This window comes from Pseudonaja textilis, chromosome Z (assembly GCF_049901715.1).
Source record: "Pseudonaja textilis isolate UNSWEBS1 chromosome Z, rPseTex1.2, whole genome shotgun sequence".
Taxonomy (NCBI): Eukaryota; Metazoa; Chordata; class Lepidosauria; order Squamata; family Elapidae; genus Pseudonaja; species Pseudonaja textilis.
In genome coordinates this window covers 4,511,015-4,534,237 of record NC_142008.1, presented here as the reverse complement: position 1 = coordinate 4,534,237, position 23,223 = coordinate 4,511,015, and the positions used below count along the sequence as shown (strand labels likewise).

Here is a 23,223-nt window from a genome sequence, read left to right as displayed (position 1 = left end):
GGGATTCGAAAGCGGAGCAGTATGCTCCGTCCCATAATTGGGTAGACCAGGTTGTCCTGATAAAAAATACTTGATCCTCCTACCTTTGCTTTCTGGAAAAATTTGTGTCTTAGAAGTTCAGCTGCTGTAGGTCTATGGACAGAAAAAAAGGAGTTTCTTAAGACTATGGTATATTGCAGGAATTTTTAAAAAGCCTTTCTAATTCATATAGGAGAATCACCCACAATAAGAACTCAGATCAGAACAGATGTCGCTTTTCACAGGTTGTACATTTCAATTCACATATTAGAGAAAAAAAAGAAACAAATAAAATATTAATTTTGGATAAAAAAAAAATGGTAGTTTTTGGCAAAGTGAGACCATAAACAAACTGTGTGATCACTCAACAATAGGAAGATAAACATTTCCTGCCTAATATTCACATTCTTATTTTATGTGCTTGCGCAGAATTTTACCTAAAGCAAGTTATGATGGGTTTTGCTATTAGAACAATGCTCTAGTTTGTTTTATTCTGGTTAATCACATGGTCCAGACTGATTTCATAAAAGATACCTCACTTTACTTCTTAACATCAGTTTTCAGAAAATCTGAACCAGAGGTGAACAAACATTAAAAACTAACATTTGCTAAAACATCAACAAGGCAGTAATCAGTGGACATGATGCAATATCCTGTGGCAAGAAGTTCCAAAGGCCAATCCTACTGTTTGTTTGTCTTAGTGCTTTCCCACTCAATAATCCTCCGAGTTCTTTGCTTGTGGCATCTACTTCCCCTTTTTGAATTTCTGTATCCATAGTCCTCAACTTACAACCACAATTGAGCCCCTAGTTTCTGTTGCTGAGTGAGAAATTTGTTAACCGAGTTTTGCCCCGTTTTATGATCTTTCCTTTCCGTTGTTAAATGAATCACTGCAATGGTTAAGTTAATAACACTGTTGTTAAGTAAATCTGGCTTCCCTATTGACTTTTGCTTCTCAGAAGTTTTCAAAAGATGATCACAGGTAGTACAACTGCCATAAATACGAGTCAGTTGCCAAGCGTCACATGACCATGGGGATGGTGCAATGGTCGTAAAGTGTGAAAGATGGTCACCGGTCACATTTTTCAGTGCCATTGTAACTTTGAACAGTAACTAAATGAACTGTTATAAGTTGAGGACTACCTGTATCCAGATGATTGTACTTAAATGTGCTTTGTAGTAGAGATGATGATTTGGAGATTAGTTATTAGCAAAACATGGTCTTACTCCAGAAAAACAGGAAGGAGAAAGAAACCTCAAAACCTCTCCTTCCTGAATTTTTTGGGGGATAAGAGGGGGGAACAGGGAAATGCTATCAAGTTTCAATATTTCAATCGTGGATATTTTGAACTTGGATATTTTCTTGCAGACGTTTCATTACCCAACCACATAACACTATCAGCGCTAGTCTGCTGTTCAGCCTTAGTTTAGCTCTGAGCTATAAATATTCTCTTCTATTATAGCCTAATATGTTTCTCAATCTTGGCCATTTGAAGCTGTGTGAACTTCAAATATACAAATTTGTATTGGCTGGAGAATTCTGCGAGGTGAAGTTCACACAGCTTCATGCGAGTCAAGGGTGAAAAAAACACTGGCTTGGATTGTTAACATAGAATTCCAGTATTATCTTGTGGCCTTTGCTTCCTGACCTAGCTTACTCTGAAAAATCTCCCTAAACTTCTTACCCACAATCACTGGCTCACGGAACTGGACGCAACAAAAAGCGCTTGAACGGGTTACAAAAATGCCCTCAGAAAATCCTATTCCACAAAGCCAGAGAAATTCTGCAGTAGCTTTTAAATGTGGCGTGAATTGTAAGATGACGTTAACCTTTCAACTGCATACAGCACAGCCTAATGAATAACAGAGTGGGATGGGACCTTGGAGGTCTTCTAGTCCAACCCCCTGCTCAAGCAGGAAACTCCACCCCATTTCAGACAAATGGTTGTCCAATCTCTTCTAAAACCTCTAGTGATGAAGCACCCACGACTTCCGGAGGCAAGTCGTTCCCCTGGTTAATTGTTCTCACTATCGGGAAATTTCTCCTTAGTTCTAGGTTAGTTCTCTCCTGGACTATTTCCAGCCGTTGTTTCTTATCTTGCCTTCTGGTGCTTTGGAGAATAAGTTGACACCCCCCCTCTTCCTTGTGGCAGCTCCTCAAATATTGGAAGAATGCTATCCTGTCATCCCGAATCTTTCTTTTCATTAAACTAGACATATCCAGTTCCTGCAACCATTCTTCGTATGTTTTAGCCTCCAGTCCCCTAATCATCTTTGGCGTTCTTCTCTGCACTCTTTTTAGAGTCTCAACATCTTTTTTATGTCATGGCAATTAAAACTGGATAAGCTATCAAACATCCAGCTCTATCTTCATTTGCCTCCTATTTCCCTATTGTAGCTACTTAGCAGGGTAGCGGTGACATGGATGTTAAGCAAATCTGGTTTCTCTACTGACTTTGTCAGGTCACAAAATGTGATCCCATGACCAAAAGATGCTGCAAGTGTCATAACCATGATCAGTTATCAAGTATATGATGTTAAATCACGTGATCATGGGGATGCTGCAATAGTCATAGATGTGAAAAATCATCATAAAACACATTTTTCAGTGGTATTTTAACTCTGAATGGTCACTGGATGAACTATTTTAAGTCGAGGCTACCGGAATTAGATTTTAAATTTGTGCATGTATGTTCACGTGTGGCAACATGTGTGCATCTATATGTGTCCGTTGGCAGAAAAGGGAGATGTAAGTCATATAAATAATTTATTTAAAAGAGGGAGGGGGATAGAAGGAGGAAGTTCAGATGGTCCGGCGTTATTACCTTTTCTCTGGGTCTTTCTGCAGGCACAATGAAATCATTTTCCTAAATGACTTCCCATATTTTTTAAGCATCTCCTTGTCTTGAACCCCAGTTTCCAAGGAGGGGGGGTCATTTTGTAGTGTCAACATTAAGACCTGGAAAAAAAATGGCTTCCATTAGAAACATTGAGGAACATTTTGAATTGGCAAACAAAAAGATATCATGATGAAAAACATGAATGTGCTTGAAAACTGCTTGAGATCTAGCTGTTCTTTGGCCCAAAGAGCACCCGATGGATAACTATCAGTTCTTTACAAGCAACAGCAACAACTGTGAAGAGAATAAATCTCACCTGCCCTGTTTCCACCATCATTAGGGAAGGGCTCTAAGAGGCAAAACAGCTTCCATGTACCCCAACGATTGTGGTGTTCCTATTTTATAGAAAGTCTACAATGGAGGACAAAATTCCACACAAGTACTCTTCGAATTACGAATGCAACTTAGCTCAAAATTGCTAAGGCAAGTTGTTAAATGAGTCTTGCCCATTTTACATCCTTTTTTTGCCATAGTTGTTGTGAGAATCACTGCAGTTGTTCAGTGGTTGTTAAATGAATCTGGCTTTGCCATTGATTGCTTGTCAGAAAATGGCTGGGAAGGTTACAAATGGTGCTCACATAACACTGGTACATTGCAATGGTCCTCAATGCATGCCAGCTGCCAAGTGACTGAATCTTAATCGTGTGATCGTTGTTGCAACAGTTGTGTGAAAATTGGTCATAAGTCACTTTATTCTGTGCCACTGTAACCATCAATAAACAAATGGTGGCAAGTCAAGGACTACCGGTTCAGTGGTGTTATGATTGTTGCTCTGGAATTTAGTGAGAAGATGGATGAAAGAGGCCTTCGCTTATCTCTGTTCTGAGACACTAAAGAAGTAGTTTAAGAGAAGTAGGGGATCATACGTTCCACTCCTGCCTTAGCCAATTGGAGGACCAGAGGGAAGTCCCTGGATTAGAAGTTAGGAGCGTGTGAGTTCTAGTCCTCCATGAACAGAAGACCAGCTGGGCGACTTTGGGCCAGTCTCTCTCTGTTGGTTATAGTAGGAGGAGGCCAGGGTAACCCATTTCTGGTGACAAGAATGCCAAGGAAAAAAAATTTCAACCCTGTCTTTGTTATTTTTTGTGTTTGGAAGTGTCTGAAACCAGGGTTCAGAAGACAGAAAGATTTTAAAAGTTTTAAAATGACAAAATCAAGAAGGATAGGGAAAGTCAAAGGTATGCAGCACGTCAACAGGCAAAGCACTCCAAAAGCACCTTTTTTTAAAGAGCAGCAGTCTTTTCCAGCTTTGCAGAATGGTGGGGGTGGTAGCAGGGGGTGGGGTAGGGAGAGGGGATGGTTCCACACAAATGCAGTTCCATTTGCACAAGCAGCAGGTACATATGCACACCACTCACACACGTGGATTTGCACGCACACGCTCGCTCACCCGCTGCTTGCGTAGCCCAGTTCTAAACAGGGTTGGGTAGCCTTGTTTTAAAGGGAAAACTTTTCAACATTATATTGAGGACTCTTAGCTATTTTTATCTTGGAATGGCGGTGCTTGTTCTGCATTCTAACCCCATGATTTTGTCTTCTGTTATATGCTCAAGCGTCCAACCAGTTCTCAAGCTTCCTTGCATATTTTCAGAAGGAGGACATGCCAACTTTTCAGACACACCGTTTTCTAAGAGGGTCAATCCAATTTTTCAGACTGTGTGCATGCTCTTCCTGTCAAACTGATTCTTTAAACTGGTAAATCTATAACTCAGTGGCCCCCAACCTTTTTTGAACCAGGGACCGGTTTCACGATTATTTATTCTTCCACGGACCGGTATCTGAGTAACGTGAGACTCCACCGCCATTGGGACGGCTCTTCATTCAAAGAAACTAAGGTGCGAGCACCCAAACGCCACTTTCCAACTGAAAAACCGGAAGCACTTTCCAACCCAAAACCCGGAAGCAACCGAAAACCCGGAAGCGCTGTTGAAACAAGATGGCGGCGCCCAAGCTTTGCGGCCTGGTAAAAAATGATCCACGGACCGGTATCGGTCCGGGGACCGGTGGTTGAGGACCCCTGCTGTAACTTACCTTCATGGGTGGGTATTTGTGATAAGGAGCAGCTCCGGTGGCCAATTCAATGGCTGTAATTCCAAAACTCCAAATATCTGCTTTGAAGTCATACCCTCGAACCTGCATTGTTAAGAAAAGTTCATTTCAAAACTGGCTTTTCTATTATAGTAACTCCATGCGTGTCTCGCCTGAATCATACTGGGTGCTAACCTTCCTTCACCAATCCCTTCTTGGCATTCATTTGTGATTTGGCACCTAAAATAGACTTCTAATTTCTCATCCAACTCCTGAAAAAATAGCATAACTTGTATTCTTCTTCACAAGAGTGAAAATATCACAAAGACTTTATCCAAATGAGAGGAATAAACTAACCCTTGGATGTATTGGGAAATCATTTCTTTTGCCAATATCGCTGAATTCTGCTGTCTTGTTAACTCAGAATTGCTCTTGAAATTGAAGCAATTCTTCCAAAGCAAAGAGATGTTAGTTTCCCAGAATTCAAATCCTCAACGTCACAATGGGGACCAGAATTTCAGTCATTAAATGAAACAGTTGCAAAATGAGATGTCACATGACCACAAACGTCAATATTATTTCCATTCTGAACACAGAGGAACCAAGAACCAAAGACTTATCTTTATTATAAAGGTAATTATGATTACAAACTAACTTTATTAAAAAGTCACACCGCCATACTTCCTGAACAAATTCCAGGGCTGATGCCCACAGAAATAGTTAAGATACATAGTGAGTGAGTGACAGTAGTAGTTAAGTTCATAATGATGGTTGGAAAATTCACACAGCTTTTCAACCCCCCGCTTAGTGCATGCATTATATTCTAAATCCAACTTCGTTGCAAGGTACCATGAATGATTGTCTGAAATACGCTTCTCTCTTGGCCCAGCCTGATTCATTACAGCCCATGATTGGTTCTCCAAAGCTGTCTAACTTTCTGGAATGACTGGACACTTAGCACCTCTGTGACCTCAGCCAATGAGAATTATGGTCCAATACATGTAGTTCTCAACTTACGACCACAACTGAGCCACGCATTTCTGTTGTTAAGCGAGATATTTATTAAGTAACTTTTGCCCCATGTTACAAACTTTTTTTTGCCACAATTGTTAAGTGAATCCCTGCAGTTGTTAAATTAGTCGCATGAATGTTAAGTGAATATGATTTCTCCATTGACTTTGCTTGTCAGAAGATCGCAAAAGGGGATCGCATGATCCCGGGGACGCTGGAACCATCATAAACACGAGTCAGTTGCCAAGCATCTGAATTTGGATCACATGACCATGGGGATTCTGTAATGCTCATAAGGGTAAAAAAAATGGTCAGTGCCATTTTTCAGTGCTGTTCTAACTTTGAGCGGCCACTAAATGAACCGTTGTTAAATCAACGAGTATCTGTACATACAGAAAGTATCCAACTGAGAAAGCTGGACCACAGGTAGTCCTCAACTTAAGACCATGATGGTGGTGAAATGGGACAACTGCACAACCTGTTTTGTAGTAGCTACTAAGCAAATCACCATGGTTAGTGAATCTGAGATTGTTCCAAAGATGATTTTTGAAGAGGCAACTGGACTTTCTGAAAGTCCAGTTGCCTCTTGAAAAAATCACCTTTGGAACAACCACATCCTAAATGACTGAGAATCTCCATAGACATGAATCTGTGATTGTTAAGCAAACTTTTTTTTTTTTTTTTTGGCTTGCTATGGGTTTTTTTTGCTGAAAATTGGAAATGCCAATTTTTGAAGAAAAAAAAAATGCCATAAATCATGGTCAGGTCACAGTTGCAGAATGCGGCAAACAACATAAATGTAGGCTGGTTGCTGAGCACCGGAAATGCAGTCACAAAACTGTGTGTGTGTGTGTGTGTGTGTGTGTGTGATGGCCATCTGAATTGGGTCATAAGTATCTTTTTGAGGGGGGGGGTCCATCATAACTTTGAAGGGTCACTAAGCAGCCCGTCATAAGTTGAGGACTACCTGAATTGCCATGATGGTCTAGGGCTCCATTCTCCTCCTGGAAGAAATGAGAGAAGACACTCATTTTTGAAATCAGAATCCATTCAAGGTTTCTCTCTTTACTATAGTTTGGTGTTTAGCAAGGCTGTGCTCTTCCGAATGCGAAGAGGTCTGCAAAGAAGGCCTCTTCTTTTGTTCACTCAAGCGGTATCCTTCACCATGAGAAATCCTCTGCTTCTCTGGACTACAGCTAGTCCTCAACTTACAGCAGTTAGTTTAATGACTGTTCAAAGTTACAGCGGCACTGAAAAAAGTGACTTACGAACGTTTTTCATGTTGCAGCCCAAGGTCACGCAATCAAAATTCAGATACTTGGCAACTGACTCATGTTACCCCGGATGGTCACTAAATGAACTACTGCAAGTCAAGGACTATCCTTACGTTTAGGCGACCTTCTAAACAAGCAAAGTCAACAGGGAAGCCAGATTCACTTAACAACCATGTGACTGACTCAACAACTGCAGCAATTCACTTAACTACTATGGTGAGAAAGGCCATAAATTGAGCAAAATTAACTTAGCATTGTCTTGTTTAGCAACAGAAATGTTGTGGAGAAAATACTGTTATATGATGATGATGATGATGATGATTATTATTATTATTATTAAATTATTGTTGTTGTTGTTGTTGTTGTTGTTGTTGTAACCAGACAAACACACTGTTTATATAGACATTGAAATAGTTGCTCTTTCTTTATATAGTAAAACTAAAAAGAACAAAATGGGAAAAAAATGTTGTGCTCAATCATGGTCGTGAATTGAGGACTACCTGTACAGTATTCTTAGGTTAGAAAAAGAGAGTTGTAGGTCATTAGTCCACCCCCCCACCCAAGCAGGAGACCCTGTACTCGTGATGGTGAACCTATGGCAAGCGTGCAAGAGCTGCGCATCTGCCTCCCACATCCAGCTGATCTTCAGGTCTCTGCTGAGCATATGAGGGGGCGCATGCACAGGGGACGTGCACACATTGCATTTTGGGGGTTGGCGCACAGGCACACTTTGGGCACTCAGTGCCGGAAAGGTTAGCTAACACCCTATACCTTTTCTGACAGGTGGCGGTCCAGTCTCTTCTTGAAAGCTTCCAGTGATGAAACTCCTACAACCTCTGAAAGCAACTTCTGTTCCATTCATCCCTTCTCATTTGAATGGTGGCGTTTACACCTCCATTTTAAACTGGCTTCTGCCTCTTCGCATTCCAGCTGTTTCTGCCCCCTCTTGCATCCACAGACACTGACATGAACTGAGGCAATACTTCGTTAACTAAGTAAGATGTGACATGCACTCAGGTCAACAAGTTAATGCTTAAACAATAGCCTTCCCCTTCTCGGGCAGTTTCACGGCTTAATCCCACCCCTGCCCTGGCCTTCACAATGGTCAATGGATGATTGTTTCTGCCATCACTGGAAGACTAGGAAGTAATATATCTGGAACAATGTAAAGGAATGCTTTCGAAGGAAACTCATTCTCAATAAAGTAAAAGTTGTTTCTTGGGCAGATAAGTGTTCTGGAGAGCTTTATAGATAGTCCTCAACGTATAATAGTTCATTTAATGACTGTTTGAAGTCACAATGGCATGGAAAAAAGTGACTTATGGCCATTTTTACACTTATGAACGTTGCAGCATCTCTGTGGTCAAAATTAGAATGCTTGGCAACCGGCATGTACTTATGACAGTTGCATGTTCCAGGGTCATAGATCCCCTTTTGTGACCTTCTGACAAGCGAAATCAACAGGAGAAGCCAGATTCACTTAACAACTGGGTGATTTGCTTATCTGCTGTGATTCACTTAACAACTGTGGGGGGAGAAAAGGTTGCAAAATCAGGAGCTCGCTTAGCAACCAACTTGCTTTGCAACAAAGGTTCTAGTCCCAATTGAGGTTATAAGTTGAGGACTACTTGTATTTGAAATGTCAATGCTCAATGAAAGCCTGTTCCAATTTATCCTTACCTGCTCCATCACTTCGGGGGCCATCCAGCAAGGGGTGCCAACAAAGGTTTTCCTCACTTTGTTTCGTGTAATGTCCCCACCAGTAGCTAGAAAAGCACTTACGCCAAAATCTGAACGCCAAAACACAAAAAGAAGGGGTTAAAAAGGAAGCATTCTCTCTTGTGCATCTTTTTTTCAAAGCAAAAGCTATGCCTTAGATAGAGAATTAGGGTCCTCTATATGACTTGTGGACTTCAATGCCCATGCCATGCCAACTCAAGAATTCTGGGAGTTGAAATCCACCTGCGACTTAGAATCATGAACCGTGAAACTAAAAATGAAAATGAAGAAAATAAACAATAAATAGTACAAGTCATCAAGGCCAAGGCTGATATCATATACCACACGTAGAGACGAAGTCCTTGTGACTGCAAAGATTAAATGCTTGCTGGAAGGCATCCAGGGGCCAAATGTAAGACTTTTGCACTGGGTGCAGTTTCGTGTTCCTATCTAAGCTTAACCAATAACAAGTACTGTGATCCTTGAGTTACAACCGTAAACGAAGCCTCACTGAGGGGAGAAGGAGGCGAGTGTTAGAACTTCAGTTCTGGTTTGTAAATCGCCATTTTTCAGGTAGGTAATAACATTGAAAGGTCACTGACCAACTGGTCATAAGTTGTGGACTACCTGTATTTGAAAGGTATTTCAGTAAAGAAAGTCCTCAACTTAAAACCATTCACTTAATGAACATTTGAAGTCAACAACTGAAAAAAAAAGTTACTTATGACCCTTTTTCACACTTACAACCATTGCAGCATCTCCATGGGTATGTGATCAAAATCAAAACACTTGGTTTTAGGTAATGAGAAAGGGAACTTGCAGACCCAGATTTAAGAGACATACGTAATGTAGTAATTATTAGAAAATTATTATTGTGTCTTTTTCTTCTTTTTTAAAGTGTTAACTCCAAGTTAAATTATGGGAATCTTGGGGGGGATTAATTATGTGATACATTTAACCACAGGGATGGTACTTTGGGATCGGCAAATAGGGGTGTTGTGTTGTTGTTGTTGTTGTTATTTTTTATTAGTATGTTGAAAATGTGTGAATTGCTGGAATGATGAATTAATAGATGAGTAAATTGCAGACCTGACAAATAAGAAGAAGATAAAATATAATGAATATGAAAATATATAATGATGTATTAAGGATTTAAATAGATCAAACAATGTATTGGAAAAAATATAAAATTAGATGGGAAAAGCTTGATTAAAATTAAAGAAAATATATAAAGTAAGTTTAAGATAAGTTATCAAATGTGAAAGATGAATATGAAATTAAGTCAAGTTTGTAATGGAAATGTGTTGACCTGGAATCATGCCGTTCACTGAAAAAAGATTTTTTCTCTCTCTCTAATATGTGAAAATTGAATAAAACTTTTGCAAAAAAAAAATCAAAACACTTGGCAACTGGCAGATATTTATGTCAGTTGCAATGTGTGTTGGGCTCATGTGATCACCTTTGGTGACCTTCTGACAAGTAAAGTTACTGGGGAAGTCAGATTTACTTAAGTCTGCAAATTTTTGTTAATAACTTAACAACTGCAGTGATTCACTTAACAACCGTGGCAAGAGAGGTTGTAAAATGTGGCAAAATTCAGTTAACAACTATCTCATCTAGCAACGGAAATTTTGGGCTCAATTGTGGTTGTAAGTTGAGGAACAAAATTTCTGAAAGCTTTCGTAACATTTGCAGAATTGGTGCAAGTTTCTGTTTGTCTTTTATTTCCACCCTGATCGAAAGAGAAATTAGTTCAGAATCATGCATGTCCTCCGAGCGTCCAGTCACAAGGTTTCTACACTGTCACATTTTCTCAGATCATGTACAAAATTATGAAGACACTATTGTTGAAAGGAGGATAAAAACAAAACGATAAAAACAACTCTCTTATCTGCCACGCATGCAAGGCGTGCATTTTAAGTAACCATGTGAAATTACTTACTGCAGCACACTAATTGCCCCGAAATTTAATTTTCCTTTCTGGATTTTAAGAAGATAAAAGAAGTGTTGGAAATGCCACAACTTAAAAACTTAAAACAGATCCTTGGCTGCATTTGTTGAGAAAGGTATAGTCTATTAGGGATCAAGTATATCACAGTAGTGCAAAGCCAGAACTGAAAATTGAGAATCAAAATCTCTACTTTCCCCTCCCTTGACTGTCTCTCATTGCCCACCCCAATGTACCCAATCAGGTTCAGGCAAGATGCTTTCCTAGAGGTTAATTCAAGCACAGGTTGGTATGCGGCCCCCTCCTTCTCCCATCTGGGTGACCTTGAAGCAGCGTCTCAAGGAGATACAGCACTTACTTTTGTTTCCGAAGTATTCCCCCCTCCTTTTCCACCTCCCCACAGCTCATGGCAGTCTATCACCACACAGCAACAAAGTGCAAGCAAGCATGAGGGGGAAGCTGACATGAAGAACATGCTTGTGAAGAATGGCACAGGAGTTTGCAGAGGACATTTTGAGAGAAAAAAATATATATATCAGCATCTAGAGAAATCTCAGAGAATTATTTCAAGTGGCCTGAACTGAAAATTACACACACACACACACACACACACACACCATTTGCTACTTTTCAGAATTTGTTTTGACTACAATTCCCATCATTTCCCTACAACTCCCATTACATTCCATGTTTTGTAGCCCAGCAATCATTTTCAGGCCACCGATGTGGAGAGATTAGCATGGGTTCTCTGCCTTAAGCCAGGTATATTTCTACATTTATATATATGCATGTATGCTAGATTTATATCCTGCTTCTTCATTCATCCGCAGTGGCCTTAGATTTGTCCTCGACTTACGACCACAATTAAGCCCAGGATTTCTATTGCTAAGCGAGACAGTTGTTAAGTGGGCTTTGCGCCATTTTACAACCTTTCTTGCCACATTTATTAAGTGAATCACTGCAGTTGTTAAGTTGGCAATGTGGCTGTTAAGTGAATCAGGCTTCCTCGTTGGCTTTGCTCGTCGGAAAGCGGGTAAAAGGGGATCACATGACCCTGGGACACAGCAACCGCCATAAATATGAGTCTATTGCCAAGTGTCTGAAATTTGATCATGTGACCATGCGGATGTTGCGATGGTCCTAACTGTGAAAAACAGTAATAAGTCACTTTTTGCAGGGCTGCTGTTACGGCCACTAAACAAATAATTGTAAACCAAGGACTACCTATAACCCTTCCTTCTGCCTCCTTCTCCCCCCTCCAAAAAACCTCTGCAAAATAAATCGGGAGGAAAGTGCCCGGCACAAAATCCCACAGGGAACTTCTCAGGCTGAAGTGGGATTTGAACTCAGATCTCTCCACTCCTAGCCCAGCATCTTCCCCGCTAGGACATGCGACCTTTAATGGAATCAGATGCCTGCTGTTCAGTTGCAAATACCTCATAATTGTGTAACCATCACTGCACACTACACCAAAGAACACACAGAGGCATAAAACCCTCTGTGATTGACTGCAGACTGCTGTAGATTTTGTAGCTGTGTTAAAATCCTTGACTTACAATACTTCACTTAGTGACCCTCAAAGTTACAACGGCGCTGAAAAATGATGACTGTTTTTCACAGTTATGACCTTTGTAGCATCCCCATGATCATGTGATCAAAATTCTGGTGCTTATATTTATGACAGTCGCAGTGTCCGGGGGGGCAGGCGGCGTCATGTTATCCCCTTTTTGCGACCTTCTGGCAAGCAAAGTCAACGGAGAAGCCAGATTCACTTAACAACCCAGTTTACTAACTTATCAACTGCAGTGATTCACTGTGGCATAAAATAGGGCAAAAATCACAAATGTGTCACTTAACATAAAGTTTGGGCTCAATTGTGGTCATAGATCGAGGACTACCTGTACAGGCAATCCTTGACTTACAACCATTCTTTTTGAGACCATTCAAAGTTACAATGGCACTGAAAAAGTGACCTACGAATGTCCATTGCTAAGCAAGATGGTTGTTAACCCGATTTTATGACCTTTTACGTCATAGCTCTTAAAGCAAATCATAGCTATTAAATGAATCATGTGGTTGTTTGGCGAATCTGACTTCCCATATTGATTTTTCTTGTTGGACACCAGCTGGCAAAGTTGCAAATCATGATCACATGAACCCAGGATACTGTACTGTGTTGGTTGCCAAGTCCCCGAATTAGAGTCACGGGACCCTTGGGAATGCTGGGATGGTCCTAAGTGTAAGGAGGGGTTTTAAGCCTGTTTTCAGTGCTGTTGTATTTTCAAATGGTCAGTAAATGAATGGTTGTAAAGGAAGGACTATCTGAGGTGCTTTTTTTGTGTGTGTTTTATTTTGTTTTCACAAATCTCATCCTTGCTCCAAGAGTTTCCATTTTCCTTTCACAATAAAACAACAAGGTGATTGTGATGGGGAAATGTAGCGAAGTTTCACACGTGGCGCCAAGCTTCCTTATGCCATGAGGGTGGTCAGTTTAGCACACTCCTCTCCCCAATCTTTGGGGGTGACATCAGATGTGAAGATTTCAGCTTCTTGAATTCTTGCAGGGTCAATCATGGAATGAGAGAACTGGGTTTAACCATTTGAATCATTATGCAGAGAACATATTCTGGATGCTTGAAAGTGGCTAAAGGAACGCCAAGAATTTGTGACCTCTGAACTTCATCAATGAAGCCTCTGAGGTTTCCTTTTCTTTTCTTTTTTTCATCTTAAGCAAGAAAATACCAACCCATTGATAAATATCTTCCCATCAACCTTTGCTCTTTCTCCACAACCCAAAGAGAGTTTGTGATTGCAAAGGACAGTAAATCTTTTTAGAAGGCGGCTCGTGTATGTTTTTGAGGGCTGGAATACAGTTTAATCACATTTTAATAAAGCCAGGGATCTTTAACAAATTCACCCATCATTTAAGACATAACTAAATTGCATTTTAAAGTAAAACCATGGGTCTCTAACAAGTTTACCAATAGGTGCATTTCACCACTTGTATTATTCAATCTATTAACACGATCAATCTTTGCAGTTAGTAGTGGCACTTCCTTTGGCTAAAGGTCCGCCCACTGTCCGTCCGTCCATCCATCCATCCATCCATCCATCCTCTCTTCAATCTTCCAAGCTGCCAAGAAAACATTCATGGTCCTTGACTTAAGACCATAACTGAGCCAGGATTTACAGTTATAAGTTGTGCCAATGATAGGCAGGTCACCACATTACCGCACCCAATTTTTCTTCCTGTCAGTCATTAAGCAAACCCATTTTAGACAATGGAGGTTTTATGTAGACTAAATGTCAGTTTACCAGGACTAAATGTCAGTTTACAGCAAAAAAAAAAAAAAAAAAGTAAATTGCAGCCATGTGACAGCAGGACACTGCAGACAGCATTAAGTGCCTGGCCATAAATCGATAATTTAATCAGTGTTTTAATTGCAGTTACAGATGGTGGGGTTTTTTTTTCTATTGCTTTTTAGTCTACTATTTAGAACTGCCTTGGCTGAAGCAGTGTTCTAAACATGTACTGATAGTAAATACTGTATATTTGATCTGTAAGTCATAGAACAAAGAAAAGCCTCTAGCCAGGCTGAAAGATAGATTTGTCCACACTAGTTTTAAAAACTTGGCTGGCATTAGCCGTGATTAGAACTGATCCTGATATAAGGTCTGAATAGCGCGTCACTGACAGCCATCCTTATGACAGCAATTTCCATCAGTTAGTTGCGATAAACATGAATTCATGTCACACCTTAGGCATGAAAGCCAGCTGGATGACTTTGGGCCAATCACCAGGCAACTGTGAGTTCTAGTCCTGCCTTGCACATGAAAGCTGGCTGGGTGACTTAGCTCAACCGATCATACAAGGTTGTTGTAGGGAAAATAGCAGGAGGAAGAATGATTAAGTATGTTCACTGCCTTAAGTTATTTGTAAAAATAATAAAGGCTGGATAGAAAAGTAAAAAAAATAAAATAAAAAAAATATTCTCACTGTTCTGGACCCATCACTTTTGTGTTACTTTAGCTGTTGTCGAATCTGTTCCACCTGTTGATGGGAAGAGAGAAATCTAAACCACAAGATATGAAGGGAATGTGAGTATTGTATTTCTCTTCCCAAGCTTGTTTTTACACCTGCCAATATACTGTCCTGGATGGATTTCCAGGAAATTCGGAGAGTGACACTGACAGGTCATCTTACTAATTCCTCCCAGTTTTTATTTGGAAAAAAAAATGCAGTTCCATCTGAAATACAAGCCGGCAAGCAGGTGCAAGCAAACAGGAAAATGACAGTTAAACAGAGATCAGAATGTCCTGAGGGAGACCAGGGTTTTACCTTATCTTCTCTTAATTTTTATAGACCACCAATCGAATGTTCAGACATCCAACAGACCAACTGGCCTGCTTTAACCATGGTTTGTTTAATTAACCACAAGTGTCTAAGTCCAAGTTGTTCGACCTCAGCCACTTTAAGATGTGTGGACTTCAACTCCCAGAATTCTGCAGAGAGCTTGCTGGGAGTTGAATCCTGGGAATTGAAATCCACACACCCTAATATTGCGGAGGCTGAGAAACAATAGGGACAGCAGGTCACATATAACAGAATATTGCAAGCAGTGATTTACAAGTCCCTGGGTTTGCACATGACTCTAAGGCAACATATGATTTTGCACTCCTACTTGAGCATGACATATGGTCATTTGATCAGAGGAGAGGAAGAAGTCCAACATGCAGTTATGTTTTTCCTCCTCTTCGACTTACAACTGGCTGCTTGGTAACCGTTCAAAGTTCTCACTCATCTATCTTGGGGGCTACCTACAATCTGGTCCTGAAGTTCTGACACTCACGCCCCTCTGCAGCCACATGACCAAAGTTCAAAACCTCAAATCACTGTGTGGAGCATACCCACAGTCACACGATTGTGCTCTACAACAATTTTGTCAAAAACCAACATTTCTGATTTTCAGCAGAACTGTGACCACACTGAGTCACTGGTTTTGCTTGCTGTATTTGTTTAACAATGGGTAAGGTCACCTAATGACTGCCACAAACAAGGTTGTAAAACTGGGTCATCATAAGACTGACCCATTTTATGACAGTCACAGTATATGACTGCAGTATGCAGACTCCATTATGAGCATAAGTTGAGGACTCCCTTTATTTTGGTGACTGAAAGCACATTCCACTTCCAGAATTGGAAACATCTTCCTACCTCCAGAAATAATAAAATAAGAATCATGCATAAGTGCATTTATACTACTGGATTTTTATCTTATATTAAACACAAGTCTTCATATGGGCATTTTGCCATAAGTCTATTAAAATAGCACTGACTTGCCAAGTCAGAAGCAAAATCTAAACCTTTGGGGCACGTTAAAATACATTTGTGAAGTCTTTTTAATTCAGTAGAGGTAGTTTTTGACTTATGACCACAATTGAGCCCTGAATTTATGTTGCTAAATGGGAAATTTGTTAAGTGAGTTTTGCCCCGTTTTATGACTTTTCTTGCCCCATTTGTTAAGTGTGAACCATTGTAGTTGTTAAATTAGTAACATGGTTGTTAAGTGAATCTGGCTTCCTCATTGACTTTGCTTTATTACTAGTTGGCAAATGACCCCAGGACACTGCAACCGTCATAAATACCTAACAGTTGCCAAGGGTCTAAATTTTGATCCCATGACAATGCAAATGCTGCAATGAAAAATAGCCATGTGACTTTTTCCAGTGTCGTAACTTTGAACAATCATCAAATGCACTGTTATAAGTCGAGGACTACCCGTATAGAGGGTTTTTCTCCTTTTTTCCCCACTATCAAAAGGAAAGAATTCTGCCAGAGATGTTCCAAATACACAATGCTGAAAGGACTTCAACCCTTACCAAGGTCATCTTTAAAAGGATGAACTAAAAACATCTACAAAACTCACACGGCTGGCTGAAGACTTCCTTTGGCATTCTGCTTAAATGAACTTAGTGGTGTCTCTATCGTGGCTTTCATGCAACTGATTAAGCCACCATGAACCAGATCCCTGCTTTATCTGAATACAACACGCAAAGGATGCCCAACGGTTTTAGAAACGATATCAAAGCACGGGAGGAAAAGATGCAGACAAAGTTTGCTAATTCCAGATACAACACGGCTCCCTCCAGGCGGAGGACAATGAATTTCCAGCAAAGACATCATTAAGCATTCAGGAGTCAGCTTAAAAAGACAAAAACGGAAAGCTTTTGGATACCTATTCTGATGAGCTCACACAGTTAAGTGAGTTTGGAAATCGATGAGACTGGAGGGACAAGCTGTCTTAATTTACACTGCAGCCAAGGCCTGTGGCTGTTAAGTTGATAAACTGTTGTGATTAAAAATGAAAGAAAGGCAATTTAAAAAAAAATGTGCTCGATTAGGAAGAATCTGTAGGAAGAACTCTGTCATAAATCTGAAATGTACAAAGCTGGTTTTGATGGGGAATGGAGGGGGGGGAGGGAGAGAGAGAAAGAAGAGAGGGAGGGAAAGAAAGAGGAGGAGGAGGGAGGGAGAAGAGGGAGATAGGAAAAGAAAAGTGGGGAAAAGGGAAATAAGAGGGAGGCAGGGAGGAAAGGAAGGAAGGAAGGAAGACCCCACCCAAAAGGAAACTTCTGACTGGGAAAAGTTAGTCCTCGAGTCAGAAGCACTAAAGCACTATTCACACATTCAGTTAAATCACCGAATGTTTGCTGAATAAACCACAGTGGGTATGGCACAAACATACAATAAACCCTAGATCATGAAAGAGTATCAGTTCACCAGTACTTCCAGCCATTAGCAAAGGCGAGATTCGAATCCAGGATTCTAACATCGGACTCCATGTCCCCCCACACCCTCAGCTTACCTTCCCCTCTCTTCAGAGAGGAGATAATCAAAATCTCAACTTCTGCCCTCCATCAAGACCATTTACCATCTGAGTTGTGGTTTTGCTCAATCGTCCTGCTTCCACACAGCCAAACACACAGAAGGGCTCCCTTCTCTAACAAACATCGTTTAAATGACAGAGCGAGAGCGAGAGAGAAAGGCCTGGAAACTATGAGGCTCCGTTAGAAACAGAGCGTTTTGTGTGGCCTGGAAGTCACTACAGCATCAACTAAGGAGTGCAGTGCAGTGTTCCACGCCAGCCAAAGAAAACACATGAGTGCATTAAATCCTTCAACCTGTTCCAAATTCACCAAGGGGAAACTGAGGCAGAAACGGGCTATAGGAAAAGAGGAAAACAAAAAAATCTGCAGCAATCGTGTTTCTCTAGGATCAGCGGTGGGGGAACTATGGCTCCTTTATGACCGCTGGACTTCAATTCCCAGAATTCCCGAGAATGGCTGGCTCAGGAATTCTGGGAGTTAAAGTCCACAAGACATAAAGTTTGCATAGTTCCTTCCTTTCCTCTCCTCCTCCTCCCCCCCAATTTAAGTGATATCGTGGTAGCAGAGCAAAGTCTCAGAATAACCACCGCTGAATCCAATTGAGCAGTTGGGAATATTTGCACGGAGAAATGCCACCCAACATATTTCCTTCACTTAACTGGAAAAGGAGACATATGTTCAGTTGAGTCTACTTAGTCAGACAATCCGGAGCTCTGCATTTGTTTGGGCTCTCTCCAAAGGTTTGATGGATACTCACCGGCAATCTGGACTGACCCATCTTCTCCCAGTAGGATATTGCCAGCTTTCACATCCCTAGGAAAGAGAGAAAGAGAGAGAGAGAGAAAGGAAGGAAGGAAGGAAGGAAGGAAGGAAGGAAGGAAGGAAGGAAGGAAGGAAGGAAGGAAGGAAGGAAGGAAGGAAGGAAGGAAGGAAGGAAGAAAGGAGAGAGAGAGAAAGGGAGAAAGGGGGAGGGAGGGGGAAGGGGGAGGAGAGAGAGGGGGCGGAGGGAGAAAGAGAGAAAGAAAATATAGCCATGAGTATGGATGAAAACTCTGTGTTTTTCCCACTGTGGCAGTCAAAACCAATGCATTCTTAAAGTAAAGTCAGCACCACACAAAAAAGAACTTAGGACTTGGGTATGCATTTATGACCTTTGCAGCATCAAAATTTGGGTGTTTGGTAACCAGCAATGTACAGGCAGCCTTCAACTTACAACCATTCATTTAGTGACCATTTGAAGTTACACCGGCACTGAAAAAAGTCATATTTATGATGTTTGCAGTACCTCTGAGTCATGTGATCCCCTTTTGCAACCTTCTAACAAAAATGTCACTGGGGAAGCCAGACTTAGACTAAATTTATTTTCACTTTAAATGTACACTAATCGGCACATATAAAAATTTCATTGCATACAGCTCTCAAAGGGCCTCCACCTCTAATATACTCTACACAAATACTTAACAAGGTTCACTTAACCAGGTTACTAACTTAACGACTGCATTGATTCATTTCACAATTGCAGCAAGGAAAGTCATAAAATGGGGCTTAAGGTCACTTAACAATTGTCTTGCTTAGCACTGGAAATTTTGGGTTCCACGGTGGTCGAGGACTAGCTGTACCCTCCAAGCCAACAAAAAAGAATGAGATTCGGGGCAAATCGGTTGTGACATTGAAGATGATCCTTGATCCGGGCCTGCTGCCAAATGGAAGTTTCTACACCTTGGAAAATCTCCAGGACTTTTCCGGCTGCTACCAAAACAATGATCTCAGCATAATGTTCTCTGGGCATTAAGCAAACCCCCCCCCCACCCCACCCCACCCCCAGCCTCTGAGAAAGCTGCGCTGGGAAAGGCTATGCTTGAAAACCCGAGTCGGGCCAAAGTCCAGAGTTCGAAGGATGAACGGGTCAGTTGCCTTAACAACTCAGTTTGCTAATGCAGTTGGCAAAGGCAAGCCGGAGGGGGTCACTCTTTAAAACAAGCTACAGCTCGTCCTCGACTTACGACCACAATTGAGCTGAAAATTTCTGTTGCTGGGTGAGAAATTCGTTAAGTGAGCTTTGCCCCATTTAAAGACTTTTCTTGCCACAGTTGTCAAGTGAATCACTTTAGTTGTTAAATTAACACCATGGTTGTTAAGTGAATTTGGTTTCCCTTCAGGTCACAAAAGGAGACCACATGACCCCTGGGACACCGTGACTGTCATACATACGAACCACTTGTCAAGCATCTAAATCTAAGTCACGTGGCCACAGGGAGGCTGCAACGATCCTAAGGGTGAAAAATGGCCGTAAGTCCTATTTTTCAGTGCCACTGTGACTTCGGTCGCTAAACGAGCTGTTGTAAGTCGAGAACTACCTATATAGCAAAGGGCTGTAAGGAAACACATATAAACACCCGCACAACTAATGTGTCACTGAATGTACTTCCTCTTCTGGTAAAGATTAGAGGATCTGTCAAATGAGAGAGCGTGTTTCCATTTTTGAAGCTGAACTGGGGGCCTCCTTCCCTCTTGAAAGACCCCCGGGACAGACCTCCTCTTCGGTAGGACTCTGGCAGGGAGCGCCATTTTCCCAGGATAGCTGGTTTCCTTTAGGTTTGCCATACTAGATCAGTGTTCCCCTGTGGGAAACAGGTGTGTGGACTTCAACTCCCAGAATTCCCTAGTCAGCACGCTGGGAGTTGTTGAGAAACACTGTCCAGTGCAAGTAGTCCTCGAGTTACAACCGTTCATTTGGTGATCACTCGCAGCGACGACAGCAGCACTGAAAAAACTGGCTTCTGTTTTTCACACTTACAACCGTTGGAGCACATGACCAAATGGTCACATGACCATGACCAGCACAACCATGATCACATGATCAAATTTCAGACAGTTGGCAACGGACTCATATTCACGATGGGTGCAGTGTCCAGTGGGGGCAGGGGGTGGGGGGGTGTCATCCCCTTTTGTGACCTTCTGACAAGCAAAATCAATGGGGACTCACTTAACAACTGGGTTACTACAGTGATTTGCTTAACAATTGTGGCAAGAAAGGTTGTAAGAAGGACAACATTCACTCAACAGCTGTCTCGCTTAGCAATGGAAACTTCAGGCTCAATTGTCATAAGTTGAGGACTACCTGTAGTAGTCAGTGACAGTACCGGTTTAAGCTAAAAAAAAAAAAAAAAAGACCAAAGGAAATTTGAATTTCTGTCTGCGGATTTAATGGTGCTAATTGGTGTTTCCCCATGTTACTAGAACAGAGGTTTCAAAGAAGATTGCTAACCTCAGCATCCAGCTTCCCCGGACCTCAACAACAGTGGCAGGAACTAGCTGGCCCTGGCTAATTTTTAATTAAACAGGGTTAAACCTCGTTAATACTTGGATAAAAGACTACCAGAAAATCAATCAATCAGAATAGACCGGTAAGAGACCTTTAAGGTCATCTAGTCCAACCCTCTTCTCGAGCAGGGGACGATGTACCACTTCAGACAACTTGCTGTCCAGTCTCTTCTTGAAAGCCTCCAGTGTTGGAGCACCTACAACTTCTGGAGGCTTTTCCACTGATTAGTTATTCCAACTGTCAAGAAGTTACTTCTTAGTTGTAGGTTCTCTCCTTGATTAGTTTTCATCTATTGCTTCTTCTCCTGCCTTCTGGTGCTTTAGAAAATAGTTTGAACCCCTCAATATTGGAACATTGCTATCATGTCATTCCTAGTCTTTTTACTGTTATCTGAGAATGTGGAAGATTAATGTGGTCTGGAAAAAAAAGCTCAAAGAGATGAATAGGAGTCTTCATAGGGCCACTTCCCATCACTGGTCTTAAACTTGCAATTCTTGGCCACTTTTATGTGCCACAATCCATTTTGTCTTGGTCCCTCACAACCAGCTAATGGGAAAAGTGAAAAAATGTCCACCAATTAGTGCAACAGGTCTCCTTTTGTTTTTTTGTTATCGTATTTGCTTTTTACCGGGGGGGACTACATGTAAAACTCACTGTAAAGGTCCCATGGTAGTTCATGCCAGATTGTGTTTGACAATGACAAAGATGCAGAACGAATCTGCTTATGCTCTTGTTCTGCACTATCTCGGATTGCAAACGACAAGGGTGGTGTGTTGATGGACTGGAGACAATTGTCTTCAGGGCATGGAGAGATTCTATTCCTGGAGGTGAAGTCCTTCCTCCTCTCCTTGCTTCAAGGACAAGACAATGTCCATATCAACAAGCCAAGATCCCTATTATCCGTAGAACATTCAAAGCTCTTTAGAAGACACACACACCCCCAAAGGCCACACAATGGTGCACTACATCAATTCAAAACACATTCCAACTCAAAATGTAGCTTCTTTTAGAAACTGGTGCAACGTGCAAATCAAGGCATAATGGCTTGTTCAACAAAATGGGGTTAGAATCTGTTGTTGTCTAAGGACTGTCGGTGAACATGGTCTCCTTGCTGATTGGACACTTTCAAGACAGACTTTCTCATCTCCTTGTGTTCTTACGTTTTAAAGATGCAACGCTTGGGTTGTACCTTTGAAGCTTTTCTAAGGAACACAGAGTTGGTTCCTTTTTTGGAAGGAATAGCCAACACTCCATTAAGACAAGCGCAGGATCCAAAAGGATCTTGATGGACTTGAACACTGGGCCCTGTCTAACAAAATGAAATTCAATGGTGAAAAAAGTAAGGTTCTGTATTTATGCAAGAAGAACCAAATGCACTGATATAGAGAATAGGTGGTACCTGATTCAATAGTAGTAACTGTGAGAGGGATCTTGGAATCCTAATGGACAATCGCTTAAATAGGAGCCAGCAGTTGTACTGCAGCTTCCAAAAAAGCCAACACAGTCCCAGTCTGCATTAACAGAGGGAAAGAATCAAGCTCATATAAAGCAGGGCTGTCAAACTCTCGGCCCATGGCCTGGATGCATCACATGCTGGCCACGCCCACGCCCCAGTTTAGCAAAGGGAGGAATAATCCCCATACATCATGAGACACCACCGTGACATCTGACACCCCGATGTAAAGTGTTAATACCGCTTTATAATGCCTGGGTAACGCCACAGTTGGAATGTTGCATTTAGTTCTGGTCGCCACCATATAAAAAAAGATGTTCAGATACTGGAAATTGTGCAGAAGGTAATTAGGGGCTGGAGGCTAAAACATATGAAGAACAGTTGCAGGAATCGGATATGTCCGGTTTAATGAAAAGAAGGAGCGGGGGTGACATAGTAGAAGTTTTCCACTATCTAAGGGGCACAAAGAAGAGGGAATCAAATCTATTCTCGAAAGACTGTGGCTCTCATCTAACAGAAAAATCTGCTGCTGTAGGATCACAGCCCAGAAAGAAGTGATCCCTTGTTCCTCTAAACCTCGTAATCACATTAAATGATTTAACTGTGCCAATTTAGATTTCACTTATTGGCAACAGCAGGGCTGTCAATCAACAGCAGAT

General features: G+C 41.3%; 1 protein-coding gene and 1 long non-coding RNA gene across 2 annotated transcripts in view; one reads left to right on the top strand and one right to left on the bottom strand.

Annotated features, from left to right (window-relative positions):
• Window positions 1–23,223, bottom strand: part of OXSR1 (oxidative stress responsive kinase 1) — a 92,254-nt gene that overhangs the window by 21,902 nt on the left and 47,129 nt on the right. Inside the window, exons 5-9 of the mRNA XM_087917549.1 lie at window positions 18,544–18,599; window positions 8,912–9,021; window positions 4,950–5,051; window positions 2,844–2,977; window positions 84–132 (exon numbers count right to left, since the gene is read on the bottom strand). Coding sequence (XP_087773675.1) covers window positions 84–132; window positions 2,844–2,977; window positions 4,950–5,051; window positions 8,912–9,021; window positions 18,544–18,599 — 451 coding nt within the window. The remainder of the gene's footprint in view (window positions 1–83; window positions 133–2,843; window positions 2,978–4,949; window positions 5,052–8,911; window positions 9,022–18,543; window positions 18,600–23,223) is intronic.
• Window positions 9,392–17,281, top strand: LOC148123895 (uncharacterized). The gene is made up of 3 exons (XR_015740315.1): window positions 9,392–9,523; window positions 14,929–14,996; window positions 16,720–17,281. It is a non-coding gene; the product is annotated as an uncharacterized LOC148123895 (long non-coding RNA).